Source organism: Engraulis encrasicolus, chromosome 10 (assembly GCF_034702125.1).
Source record: "Engraulis encrasicolus isolate BLACKSEA-1 chromosome 10, IST_EnEncr_1.0, whole genome shotgun sequence".
Taxonomy (NCBI): domain Eukaryota; kingdom Metazoa; phylum Chordata; class Actinopteri; order Clupeiformes; family Engraulidae; genus Engraulis; species Engraulis encrasicolus.
This window is the reverse complement of record NC_085866.1, coordinates 5,222,089-5,236,207: the sequence shown is the minus strand read 5'-3', so window position 1 is coordinate 5,236,207 and position 14,119 is coordinate 5,222,089. Positions and strand designations below refer to the sequence as shown.

Below are 14,119 nucleotides of genomic sequence, written 5' to 3'. Positions count from 1 at the left end.
GAGAGAGAGAGAGAGAGAGAGAGTGCGTGTCAGAGAGAGAGAGAGAGAGGGAGAGAGAGAGAGAGAGAGAGAGTGCGTGTCAGAGAGAGAGCGAGAGAGCGACAGAGAGAGAGAGAGAGAGAGAGAGAGCGAGAGAGCGACAGAGAGAGAGAGAGAGAGAGAGAGAGAGAGGTCCCCTGACCTGGAAACAGGTGAGGAGTGCGGAGGGGAAGGGAGAGAGAGAGAGAGAGAGAGAGAGAGAGAGAGAGAGAGAGAGAGAGAGAGAGAGAGAGAGAGAGAGAGGTCCCCTGACCTGGAAGCAGGTGAGGAGTGCGGAGGGGAAGGAGTCGAAGGTGCTCCTCTTCATCTGCGTCTCGTCGAAGTTGAACTTGCCGCCGAAGAGCTGCATGCCCAGCAGGGCGAAGATGATGAGGAAGAGGAAGAGCAGCAGCAGCAGAGAGCAGATGGCCTTCATGGAGTTCAGCAGAGACGTCACCAAGTTGGAGAGAGCAGCCCAGTGCCTGAGGAGGAGGAAGGAGAATAGTAGAGTAGAGGAGAGTAGAGGAGAGTAGAGGAGAGGAGAGGAGAGGAGAGGAGAGGAGAGGGGGGAAGAGGGGAGCAGAGGAGAGGAGAGGAGAGGAGAGGTGAGGAGAGGAGAGGAGAGGAGAGGAGAGTAACGTAGAGTAGAGTAGAGTAGAGTAGAGTAGAGTAGAATAGTAGAGTAGAGTAGAGTACAGTACAGTAGAGGAGAAGAGAGGAGTGGAGTAGAATAGTAGAGGAGAGTAGAGTAGAGTAGAGTAGAATAGAATAGAGTAGAGTAGAGTAGAGTAGAGTAGAGTAGAGTAGAGTAGAGTAGAGTAGAGTAGAGTAGAGTAGAGTAGAGTAGAGTAGAGGAGAGGAGAGGAGAGGAGAGGAGAGTAGAGTAGAGTAGAGTAGAGTAGAGTAGAGTAGAGTAGAGTAGAGTAGAGTAGAGTAGAGGAGAGTAGAGTAGAGTAGAGTAGAGTAGAGTAGAGTAGAGTAGAGTAGAGTAGAGGAGAGTAGAGTAGAGTAGAGTAGAGTAGAGTAGAGTAGAGTAGAGTAGAGTAGAGTAGAGGAGAGGAGAGGAGAGGAGAGGAGAGGAGAGGAGAGGAGAGTAGAGTAGAGTATCATTAATCCCCAGGGTAGTTATGGTTGGAAAGAGCAGCCCAGTGCCTGAGGAGGAAGAAGTAGAATAGTAGAGGAGAGGAGCGTATCATTCGAGGACTTTATTTGCAAAACGGTGCATCCACCATTTTTGGCTTTTGCATTTTATAATTGAAAATGACTGTGCAGAGGTCTTATCACCTAAGTGTGAATAATTGCTATTCAAATATTCATATATATCATCAGCGGAGATGTATGATGTTCCTTATGTCTCACTGTTAAATTAACACTTAAAGCGATGGTTCGGAGTAGAATCACCCTAATGCCATTTGAACCGTGACACCCATCCACCTTTACACCCGAAGTGTTTTCTGCCGCAGACTTACATCAACAGAGTTGCCGTGTTATTCGATGTTTATTCCGGTTAGCTTGACTCAAGCGCATATGGATACTGGGCACCGTCTCCAAACTTTCCCCACAAAAATAACATGTCATTACACCAAACTTCTGCAGTAGCACAAATACGGTCTGTACTCACGAAACGAAGCATTTGGAAGTTTGGAAATAGTCCAGGAGTTTAGTATTATCAACACAAGCTGAATAGCTTCTCTGCTGCTAAAGCTGTGCCAACGTTACTTCCGTCATATGAGACAAGCCCGTAAAAGTCTTCAACAAACTTCCAGACGAGAGTGTTAAAAAAGTTTTCACTGAATTGTGATTAAGGCTTATATTTTCAAGGCAATACTTAAAAGATATTTCAAATCTTACCTACTATCAATTAGACAAGGATTTTCGTTATCAATACTGATGCTGAATTCACTTTTCATTGTGCATATTATGAGCTTCGTTGAGGACTCTTACATGCTTGTCTTAGATGACGGAAGTAACGTTGGCGCAGCTTTAGCAGCAGAGAAGCTATTCGGCTTGTGTTGATAATAATAAACTCCTGGACTATTTCCAAACTTCCAAATGCTTCGTTTCGTGAGTACAGACCATATTTGTGCTACTGCAGAAGTTTGGTGTCATGACATGTTATTTTTGTGGGGAAAGTTTGGAGACGGTGCCCAGTATCCATATGCGCTTGAGTCAAGCTAACCGGAATAAACATCGAATAACACGGCAACTCTGTTGATGTAAGCCTGCGGCAGAAAACACTTCGGGTGTAAAGGTGGATGGGTGTCACGGTTCAAATGGCATTAGGGTGATTCTACTCCGAACCATCGCTTTAAGTCTTTCATTCCTATACTTCAGACATGTAAATGTCAGGAAAAAGACAAAAAAAACTTTTACATGTCTGAAGTATAAGAAAAACCTTAGTGTTAAGAAGTAGTGTAGTAGAGTTGAGTATAATTTACTTATCCCAAGGAATTTGGTCGGATGACAGACTGACACATATTAAAGTTTGTTGGTGGAATGGACAGTGTGCAGGATTTCTTTACACTTGAATGACAACCCCACTGCGGTAATATAATCCTCCACACCTGTCCAACTACTGAGGCATCATTTTGAACTTTTTTCCAAACTAGGGTGACCAGATTTTTGTAGTCTGAAACAGGGACACTTTGTGCATGACTGAAGGACAATATTTGGTGGGCGGGTCTGGGGGCATCATTTTGAACTTTTTTTCCAAAGGTACCTTGTGATCTTGAAGATACGGAGCAGGCGAATGCAACGCAACACAGAGATGCCGATGGGAGGGAGGACTTCCGTCTCGACCAGCACCGTTTCCAGGATGCCACCGCACACCACGAAACAGTCGAAGCGATTGAACAACGCTATGAAGTAGACCTGCATGCCAACACTGTACATCTTCAACAACATCTCCATAGTGAAGAGGCCCAGCAGGATTTTATTAGCTCGTTCTGTAAAAAAAATAGAAAAAATATAATTCAATTCTTATTTAGGTATTTAACCCTGTAGCCCCATAATGCACGCCGCACCATCTGTGGCACGCTGTAATAGACATTGAGATGTTAATTACCATAGTACTACTCTACTATGATATAACACAGGGCCTTTAGTAATGCATTACGACTCGGTCATTGCCACTGGTAACAACAAATGCACAACACCGTGTCTTAAAGGGTTAACACATGATTCTGACCCAGTGCCTTTTACATTTACGGCACATTGACACCAGCTCATGTTCAAAATGTACAGTATGTCAGTGTCAAATATCTACTCTCTCCTACTCTGTGATGGGCAGTCTGCATTCACTAGTGTACAAGCCAGTGCCACATAGCCCAGCTCAACCAGAGGATTGTTACAACCAGGCAATCTCTCACCTGGTAAATCAGAGTCAACACTGGATTTTATGATTAATGACTCCATCACTGCTCCTACATAAACTATAAATCTGGTATTCAGCAATATTAGCTCCTTTTCTGGATTTTGTAAATCCCCCTTTTAAAGCGCCTTCAAAATACACACACACACACACACACACACACACACACACACACACACACACACACACACACACACACACACACACACACACACACACACACTCACACACACACACACACACAAACACACACACACACACACACACTCACACACACACACACACAGCCTACACATTCCCACATGCACACACCAGCTCTCTCTGGAGGCTAGAAACAACTAGAACAACTAGACACATGTGGTGATTGATATCCTGCCAGCGTTGAAGTTGGAGCTCTGTACCCTGTATGTCTGTGAGCCACTTGGGCTGTCCGTAGTGTTCGGAGGCGCTGGCGGCCGTGTTGAGGAACACCAGGAGCAGCACCAGCCAGTAGAAGTTGGAGGTCTTCACCGCCACGCGCGCGTTCTTACGCATCGCCTGGTTCAGGTGGAACAGCTGCTCACTGCACACAAGCAACAACACAGCGTTCTTTTACTCACATTCTCTATCTCTCTCTATCTCTATGCTACCATTACATTACATTATATTGAATTACAACAAGGATCACAAGGGTTATATGGATATTTATCTGTCAAATAAATTGTAAAGTCTAGTTTGGATGGTGCTACATGCCTTTGTGCTAAGCTACTGAGATGTGTCACTTACCAAAAGCTGATCGCCATTAGCCGTTGCCTAAAGTCCCACAGAGAAAGCGCATATTAATGAAATAGTTTTAGTTACAGACATATGAAACAGGTAAATACAATGCTATCTTTAACTACAATGTAACGACATTACCAAAGATTCTTTAATTCTAATAATGGAACATCTCTGACATGACTCCCCTTACAGAGCAAAAAACACATTGATTGACTCTTTAATTAAATATAAAACATTCTATATTTATATATTTGATCATGCCATACCAATATCATGCTTGTTATTGTTAAAATGTTATCAATTACATTATTTATGGAATTTGCTTACGTAATAGAGGCACAGCAGCCTCCATCATCATCAAGGAATGCTTCAAACTCTGAATCTGATTCCGATTCTGTAGTTGAAGAGTTAAAGAGAAACAATGTAAGTTCTCAAACGAGTTGGCACAAGTGTACAACAATGCACATAAATAACTGCAAATAAATAAATAAATTAATCTCCAAACCTCCATCTTCACTGTGCTTGTACCAGCCGTACTTCTTCATCATCTTCTTCTTGGCCACCACAGCACCTGGAAAAGGAGGAATACTGTAAGAATCGAAACACTAGTGGTGTCAACAATAATCGATTTGGCGATGCAATGCAATGCGGGACATGGGCGATCCAATTCAATGCGGCAAGTTCCAGAATCGTATGTATGTATGCATGTATGTACTGCATGTAGGCCTATGTATGTATGTGCCTGTGCGTGTATGTGGTACTCCTCACGTTTGTTGCCGTCCTCGTCGACGTCCTCGGCCTCGATGAGCCAGTCCATGTAGCCCACCATGTCCTCCTCCATCTGCTTCTTCTCCTGCGCCTCCTGCAGCTCCCCGCGCGCCACCGCCTTCTCTCGCTCCTTGGAGAACTCACTGAGGAGGACGAGGAGCAGGGAGGAGGGAGCAAAATAGAAAATAACATCAGAAAAGTGTGTCTCTTGGCTTGAGCCTCCTGTCTGTAGCTCGCCCGCCGCGCGCCACCGCCTTCTCTCGCTCCTTGGAGAACTCACTGAGGAGGACGAGGAGGAGGGAACACAGACACAGGAAAGAACGTAAGGAAAGTGTGGCTCTTCCCTCTTTCTTTGGAAAACTCACGGAGGAATAGGAGGGGGAGAAATAGACACAGGAAAGAACATAAAAAAGTGTGTTTTGTTGTGTTATGTTATGTTGTGTGTCTTTCTTTTGTGAAATTGAAAAGATGAAGAAACTCAAAAGCAGAGCAATGGATTTACATGTTGAAGACGTTGAACACAAATTGTAGAGTATAACAAAATGTAAGATACGAATCTGCTCAACACTCCCAATACAAGGTTGATGATGATGAAGATACTAACCCGCTCAACACTCCCAATACAAGGTTGATGATGAAGAAGATACTAACCCGCTCAACACTCCCAATACAAGCAAAAGAGTTGGTAGAGCACTACTAGTGTCCCTCAAAACCAACTGGCGCTCTTGGAAGGGGTTCAATGTTCAAAAAAAGACAGAAGGAAAAAAATCCTTGGTCCAGGCACTTCAGTTGGTTAATGTAGTAAAAAAACAAACTTTATTTAAGGGGCAAATGCATTAAAGTTGCATTATAAATGCATTATAGTTTGTTTTTTTACCACATTAACCAACTGAAGTGCCTGGACCAAGGATTTTTTTCCTTCTGTCTTTTTTTACTCCCAATACAAGGTTGATGATGAAGAGAAGATACTAACCCGCTCAACACTCCCAATACAAGGTTGATGATGAAGAAGATACTAACCCGCTCAACACTCCCAATACAAGGTTGATGATGAAGAAGATACTAACCCGCTCAACACTCCCAATACAAGGTTGATGATGAAGAAGGAGCCGAAGATGACCAGAGACACGAAGTAGACCCAGGGCATCTCAATGCCAATGGCGTCGTTCATCTATTGGGACAGTGGAGAAATCAGGGAAAGCAGTGACTTATATTATTTTAATTTTTATTATTTATTATTTATTTATTTATATTTTTTTATTTATATTATAAGTTAGGCCTACATTCACACTCACAGTATCTCTCAAAGCTGAACTAAGCTGGTGTGTGCGTGTCTGTGTGTGTGTGTGTGTGTGTGTGTGTGTGTGTGTGTGTGTGTGTGTGTGTGTGTGTGTGTGTGTGTGTGTGTGTGTGTGTGTGTGTGTGTGTGTGTGTGCGTGCTTGTGTGCTTACGTGTATGCTGAAATGCATGTGTGCAGAGTCTGTTTGTGTGTGTGTGTGTGTGTGTGTGTGTGTGTGTGTGTGTGTGTGTGTGTGTGTGTGTGTGTGTGTGTGTGTGTGTGTGTGTGTGTGTGTGTGTGTGTGTGTGTGTGTGTGTGCATCTGTGTTGTCTGTATGTGTGGTGTGCAATGTGCATGGTGTGAAGAGAGACCCACCCAGTACATGACATCGGTCCATCCCTCCATAGTGATGCACTGGAAGACGGTCAGCATGGCGAAGAAGATGTTGTCGAAGTTGGTGATGCCTCCGTTAGGCCCCTCCCAGCCCGACCTGCACTCCGTGTTGTTCCCCAGGCAGAAGCGGCCGTTATTGGCAAACGCACACGGCGTGGGGTCATCGTCCACGTTCAGTTCTGACAGGACGCAACAAAAACAAATCCAAAAGAGTCAGGGAATGCATCAGGGACGGAACTATAGGGAGGGCGAACAGGGCACTTGCCCCTGGGCCCAGGGCCCTCCCATATTGGTGGTGGGGCCCTATTGGCAGCTGAGCAAGCTGTATAGGAGGCCCTATAAGCGTCTTGCCCTGGGGCCCTGTGTGCAATTGTTCCGCCACTGGAATGCATGCATATACAGTAAGTAGCACAGGTGCTGGACCAAACATAAGATAACTGAAAGGAAATAAAGTCAAGTCAAGTCAAGTCAAGTCAAGTTGGTTTTATTGTCAATTTCTTTACATGCACTGGTCATACAAAGAATTTGAAATTACGTTTCTTGCTTTCCCATACAGACATAGACTGCATAGGTCCGCAACACTGCTTGATGCTCCCAAAAATGATTGGCAAGAAACGTCTTGCCATTACATTTTGGGAGCATCAGTACACAGTGTTGCAGACCTTTATTTCCCCTTCAGGATGCAAAGGAAGTCATGGCCATGTCAAGAGAGAGAAGTCAGGAGGAGTGGCCCTGCCGTGACTCAAGCGGTAGGGCACCACACTGCTACACCGGCGGCCCCAGGTTCGATTCCAGCCCAAAAATGCCAGTTATGGGCTACAATTGGTTAATGGCATCGGCAACACGAGGAATGTAGATCTACAGTAGCAATAAAAGTTGACAAGTTCTAAAGCAGCAGTGTTGCCAGATTAGCCTGTTTCCCGCCCAATTGGGCTGCTTAGGATGGCCGTGTGCGGGTAAAAATGGCATTTAGCAGAAAAACCTGCCCAATTTTTGCCATAGAAATCAATAGAATTGGGCGGGATTTTGTGCTTCTAGGCGGGTTTTGAGCATTTTTGGGCTGGAAATCATCAGCCTCATCCTTTGCCGACCCTTCTCGTCTCATCTCTCCCCACTTGTTTCCTGTCTATCTTCTTTGTGTTCATAGTGTGGCCCTCGGAAGACTTTTACAGCCCTTGGAGAAATGTGACGTGGCCCCTCAAATTAAAAAGGTTCCCCACCCCTGTAGAGACTACCACTGACTGACCTGTGCCTTTGTAGTAGCAGGTCTTGGGATTTAGTCCTCTCTCTCTCTTTTTTAGGGGCTTTTATGACCTTATTTGACAGTACAGTCGAAGATGGTGACAGGAGGTGAATGGGGCAGAGAGAGAGGGGAGGATTGGGAAATGACCCCGGCCGGACTCGAACCCGGGTCCCCGTGGGTGGGCATGCAAGCCCCAATGTGGGGGGCTCAGCGCGCTGCGTCACAGCACCTTCCGGGGTTTAGTCCTCTCTAACTAGACAACTTACTGACCTGTGCCTTTATAGTAGCATTTCATGGGTTTGTCCAGTAATGGGGTTCAGTTTAGTCTTGTCCAAGGCTATTCAAATGGAGGCCCTGGGGCCACATGCGGCCCTTGGATGGCAAGGTTCTGGCCCCCCACAAGGTCAAAATGAAAACAAATGTATGTGCCGTGCCTAGCCGTGCTAAATTTACAATCACTAATACTTCAGGTTGGGGATAGCTCTCCACACGAGAGTGAAATCTTATCTAAAACGTCTCCTAAGTAGACCATCATAAGGCTACTAAGAAATAGAGAAGCGGATATCTGTTCTGTGTGGAAAGCTATCCGCTGGACACGTTGCTGCTCGCAGTTATGCAGATTCTGCTGTATGTTCGGCCCCTTCATTGAATAGAATTTGAAAAACTGGCCCTCAGTGACTTTTAATTGAATACCTCTGGTGTAGTTAAACTAGACTACTGACCTGTGCCTTTGCAGTAGCAGGTCTTGTGGTTTAGTCCAGTTTACTAGACTACTGACCTGTGCCTTTGTGGTAGCAGATCTTGTGGTTTAGTCCAGTTTACTAGACACTACTGACCTGTGCCTTTGTAGTAGCAGGTCTTGTGGTTTAGTCCAGTGTACTACACACTACTGACCTGTGCCTTTGTAATAGCAGGTCTTGTGCACTACTGACCTGTGCCTTTGTAGTAGCAGGTCTTGTGCATTCTGCCGAGGAAGAGCTCCAGGCCGATGATGGCGTAGATGATGATGACGAAGCCGACCAGCATACCGATGTGGAGCAGGGGCACCATGGCCTTCATGATGGAGTTCAACACAATCTGCAGACCTGCAGGGGACAGAGGGATGCAGCAGTTAGCTTAGCCACCATTAGCATTATGCTAACTGATAAAACACATACACCATTTCCCAATGTCAAGTGTTCTTCTAGCCTTTGCAGTGCATTAAACACCCAGTGATTGGATACTCTTTGGTGAACTTCGCGGAGTATCCAATCACAACGAGTTTCACGCACTACCAAGGCTAGAACAGGTGTTGGGAAATGGTGAGAGTGTAGACATGGAGAAGTGTAGAGCAGGGGCACCATGGCCTTCATGATGGAGTTCATTCAACATAATCTGCAGACCTGCACAGAGCACAGTGATGCGGTAGTTAGCCACCTTTAGCATTATGCTACAGATAAAAATGTGGAGCAGAGGCTCCATGGGTTTTTAATTACAGAATTCAACACAATCTGCATGCCTTTCGCCATGCCATGGAACATAGGGCCTGAAATGTGCAAACATGGAGCAGCAGGAATATGCTGTGTGACCATTGGCCACACACTCCACACACACACACACACACACACACACACACACACACACACACACACACACACACACACACACACACACACACACACACACACACACACGTTCACACACTTACTGGGTACACCAGAGACCAGTCGAAGGGGTCGCAGCACTCTGAAAGCTCTCAGGGCTTTGACATCAAGACCTCCTGGCTTTCCGGCAGCGTGGTGAGCCTCCCCCGGCTTGTGGTCGTTGCCCATCTCAGCAAACACGCTGAAGAGCCTGCACAGCGACAGCAGCACACAGTTAGCTATGTCATAACTTAAGGCCAGGGGCGGAGCTATAGGGGGGGCAAGCAGGGCATTTGCCCCTGGGCCCAGGGCCCTCCTGTATTGGTGGTGGGGGCCCTATTGTGACCATGGTAAGTCGTATGGAGGGCCCTATCAGTGTCTTGTCCTGGGGCCCTATGTGCAATTGGTCCGCCACTGCTTATGGCATACAACACACAGTTAGCTATGTCATAACTTATGGCATATAACACACAGTAAGCTATGTCATATAATGCACAGTAGATCAATCTTAGTTATGTCATATTGTACAATAGGCCTACACAGCAGAGCACACTTACTTGTGTCATATCATGAAATACACAGCAGAACACACTTAGTTATGGCATATCAAACAATAGACAACTGAAAACACCTAGTTATGACAGTTGGGTTGTATAAAGTTGGGCTACACTTTACTTGATGCCGGTGTCATACGTATGACATAACCTTGTCAAAAGAGTGTCATGACACAGTCATGGACGAGTCATAAACATGATGTCAATGTCATAAAGGTTATATGGTCATGAGCAGTTGACATTGTTAGGACTATCTTTACCATAACCGAATATCACTTAATGACATAGTTATAAAATATTTGATATAGTGTGTTGACATAATGTTTATGACACGTGCATGACTGTATTATGACACTCTTATGACACCGCCATCAACTAAAGTGTTACCTTTGTGGTTGCGTGTTCATTATAATCTCTACAAGAGGCTAGTGAATATGACACACACAGGAACACACACACACACACACACACACACACACACACACACACACACACACACACACACACACACACACACACACACACACACACACACACACACACACACAGTCTCTTACGCACCCAACAACAACAATGACGAAATCGAGCAAGTTCCATCCGCTGCGTATGTATGCACTAGGGTGCATGACCAGACCGTACGCCAGGATCTTGGTGAAGGTCTCAATGGTGAAGATGACCAGAAACACATACTCCACTTGTTCCTGTAGAAAGGTAGCGCAAATAATGGAGAAAATAAAGATAGTTATAATAATAATAATGGTAACACTTTATTTTAGGGATACATCTATAAGCACTAATACATACAATGTTAATGCCTGCATAAGTACTAAGCAAACGCTAAGGCCTACTAGGTCCTTACTAAGGTTAAATTGGTAATAAATCCCTTATTGTGCATGAACAAGACATTTGCGAATACATGCCTAACAAATGTTTCATTTTGCTTTGTACATGCCTTACAAGTTACTTATACAGGAACATTGTATGTATTAGTGCTAATAGATGTTTCCCTAAAATAAAGTGTTACCATAATAATAATAATACATTTTATTTAAAAGCGCCTTTCAAAACACTCACTCAAGGACACAGAGACAACTAATAATAAAACAAGACACATAAAAAGCAGAGATATGGTATAGGGAGATACAGGTATGTGGTAACTGGAAGAATATCTGTGGTACTATTAAATCTTAATCACTGTAAAGAGCGTTATTTATATTGTAAAGAGAGTTCATTATATTGTGAGAATATCATAGCAAGAACATTGTGATACAATATTCTTCCCATTTCCTATATTCCTACAGCTTTATAATGCCCTACTGATCTCAATAGTTTGCAGAATTCAGTTTATTAAATTGATTATGGGTAGACTGTTGTCTGGCGGCAAACGCCAGACTAAATCACAGCAGTTCGAAAAGAACGCGCAAGGCAGCATGGGTACTCCCAGGCTAGGTAGACTGTAGGATCATCGCAGGCGTGCCTTACATTCCCACAGCCATATGTACCCCCATGTCTACAATCCCAAAGCCCTATGTCCTGTCCCCCCCCATGTCTACATTCCCACAGCCCTATGTGCCCCCATGTCTACATTCCCACAGCCCTATGTCCCCCCATGTCTACATTCCCACAGCCCTATGTCCCCCCATGTCTACATTCCCACAGCCCTATGTAATGTCCCCCCATGTCTACATTCCCACAGCCCTATGCCCCTTCAAGTCTAAGTGTTTTTTCCTTCACTGGGAAACATAGCCGTGTAAATATAGTGCCTAATTTTCAAGCAGCATTAATAACCTTTCAATGTTATGTGATGAAAACAAGGCCGATCACCATGTAAAACAAAAGGCTCCCCAAATGAAAATAAGAGTAAGCTAAGACGGGCCATGTAATGCAAAATATGGGAACATTGGGGACCGTATCCTAAAGGGACTGACCACGGATCCTCCACATACACAGTATGTCAGTGGTGTGTGAACTGACAGTCCATGTACCGACTGAAAGTCTTTTTTCCTTCAGTGGGAAATATAGCTGTGTGAACATAGGGCCTAATTTTAAAACATTAAATAAATGATTCTATTTTTCAGAAATGTGGAAACATTGGGGACCGCAGCCTGGGTCGGCCTACTGACCCTGGATCCTCCACATATATGTCAGTGGTGTGTGTGAACTGACATGTCCATGTTCAGATTACATCTCAGTAGGCTATGTTGTCCTTGGGCGGTGAGTTGTGGAGACGAGAGCAGGTGCACAGCAGGCGACACCTGCCCCACCCCCACCGTCCTCCCCCCACAGCATGCCATGGCACAGGCAGCTTTCACCTCGCACCACCCACCGCAACACCAACGCTAAGCTAATTAGCTTTTTGCCCTGTTAACCCACTAGCTAAGAAGCTAATCTGCCGCACGATGCTCAGGCCGCAGCAGTGGCACCTCGTCTTTACTTGGCCAAGCCAAGCAAACGCTAATGATACGCTAATCACAACAGTTGGGGGTCATCAGCAGACTTTCACCAGGAAGTGAAATCAGACTCTTTACATGTCCTCCATTGCCATGTAAAGTAAACATTATTGACAGACCGTAGGCCTACATGTAGCCTAACATTGAAGACTGCTTACAATGCAAAATGCTGCTTTGAAAATAATGACGCAGAAAAATGACATTTGCACTTGGGAGACGTTCCAGACTTGTGTAAATTGCATATTTTACACTGGTTGCTGCCAAACATGCCACACCATTGGTTGTGGGTTTGAAATGACATTTCAATAGGAAGAATGTGGCTGGACTCCTGCACCCTCAGCCACCTTTGTAGCGCCCTTGAGCAAGCTTGTACGGTAGTTCATTGGACTGTTACCAATAATCTAAATAACGGACACAGCCGTTTGGGAAAAAGCGCCTTCTAAAGGTGATGACACACAAGGCAACATTTTGAGCAATGTTGCCGGGCAACATCATGATTGCTGATAGGCCTAAATATTCTGATGGAATTAGTTCGAAAAGTTGTCTACTGCTGATCCAAGTCCTCTAGAAAAGTCTTACAATGATAAACAGTCCAAACTAAATCTTATAGTATGGTTGCCCAGACACATTGCTCAAAAGGTTGCCCTGTATCATCACCTAATGTAAATGAATGTGTCTGAGTGTATTGCATCTGCACATTGTGCACTCAAGTATGCGAGTGTGTGTACATATCAACAGCTTCGGTGCAAAATGACGTATATCCATTTTGAAAATTTGGGAAATTGCCATTTTTGTATTGGGAATTCCATTGCATTGCATTGCAAAATGTATTTTTATAGAGGCATAGGTTCAAAAAGTATGTTCTCAAAATATTTAAATGGCAAGAATTCAAACATAAATGATAGGATTTCTGAACAGTCTTTTCCAATAATAAAATGCAAAAGTTAAAAATGGTGGATACACCATTTTGGGTAACACTTTATTCTATTATTATATCTATTAGCACTAATACATACAATGGTAAGCCATGTACTAAGCAAACGCTAAGGCCTACTAGGTCCTTACTAAGGTTAAACTGGTAATAAATCCCTTATTGTGCAAGACATATGAACAAGACATTTGCGAATACATGCCTAACAAATGTTTGATTTTGTTTTATACATGCCTTACCAGTTACTTACAGTATACAGGCACATTGTATGTATTAGTGCTAATAGATGTATCCTTAAAATAAAGTGTTACCCCATTTTGCAACAAAATTCTTCATTATATTCATGAGGGTGTGTCTACTGTGAGTTACAGCAGGTAGGCTACAGTAGGAAGAGCTGCTGCTAGTTGTAGAATTACTGTACAGCACCTCACCCCCCCAGACAGCCCCATCACTTTACCCCCCTCCTCTCCTCTCCTCTGCTCTCAGCAATCCAATAAAGGGATTCCCCTTCGAGACTTAGCCACCGTACTGTACTGTAGCACCGCACACCACAGTCAGCTGAACAGATGGGGGGAGGATAGCACCACGCACACACACGCACACACATGCACGGATGCACGGATGCACGGATGCACACACTCACACACACACCGCACGCGCCCGCACACACACAAACCTGCGCACACAGCACACACACACACACACACACACACACACACACACACACACAC

The 14,119-nt window shown here is 44.6% G+C and overlaps 1 protein-coding gene across 1 annotated transcript in view; it reads right to left on the bottom strand.

Moving 5' to 3' along the window:
- Window positions 1–14,119, bottom strand: part of cacna1fa (calcium channel, voltage-dependent, L type, alpha 1F subunit a) — a 66,808-nt gene that overhangs the window by 45,516 nt on the left and 7,173 nt on the right. Inside the window, exons 4-15 of the mRNA XM_063207785.1 lie at window positions 10,569–10,708; window positions 9,519–9,664; window positions 8,764–8,916; window positions 6,571–6,767; window positions 5,983–6,086; window positions 4,916–5,058; window positions 4,653–4,718; window positions 4,475–4,541; window positions 4,154–4,180; window positions 3,790–3,950; window positions 2,738–2,963; window positions 293–500 (exon numbers count right to left, since the gene is read on the bottom strand). Coding sequence (XP_063063855.1) covers window positions 293–500; window positions 2,738–2,963; window positions 3,790–3,950; window positions 4,154–4,180; window positions 4,475–4,541; window positions 4,653–4,718; window positions 4,916–5,058; window positions 5,983–6,086; window positions 6,571–6,767; window positions 8,764–8,916; window positions 9,519–9,664; window positions 10,569–10,708 — 1,638 coding nt within the window. The remainder of the gene's footprint in view (window positions 1–292; window positions 501–2,737; window positions 2,964–3,789; window positions 3,951–4,153; window positions 4,181–4,474; window positions 4,542–4,652; window positions 4,719–4,915; window positions 5,059–5,982; window positions 6,087–6,570; window positions 6,768–8,763; window positions 8,917–9,518; window positions 9,665–10,568; window positions 10,709–14,119) is intronic.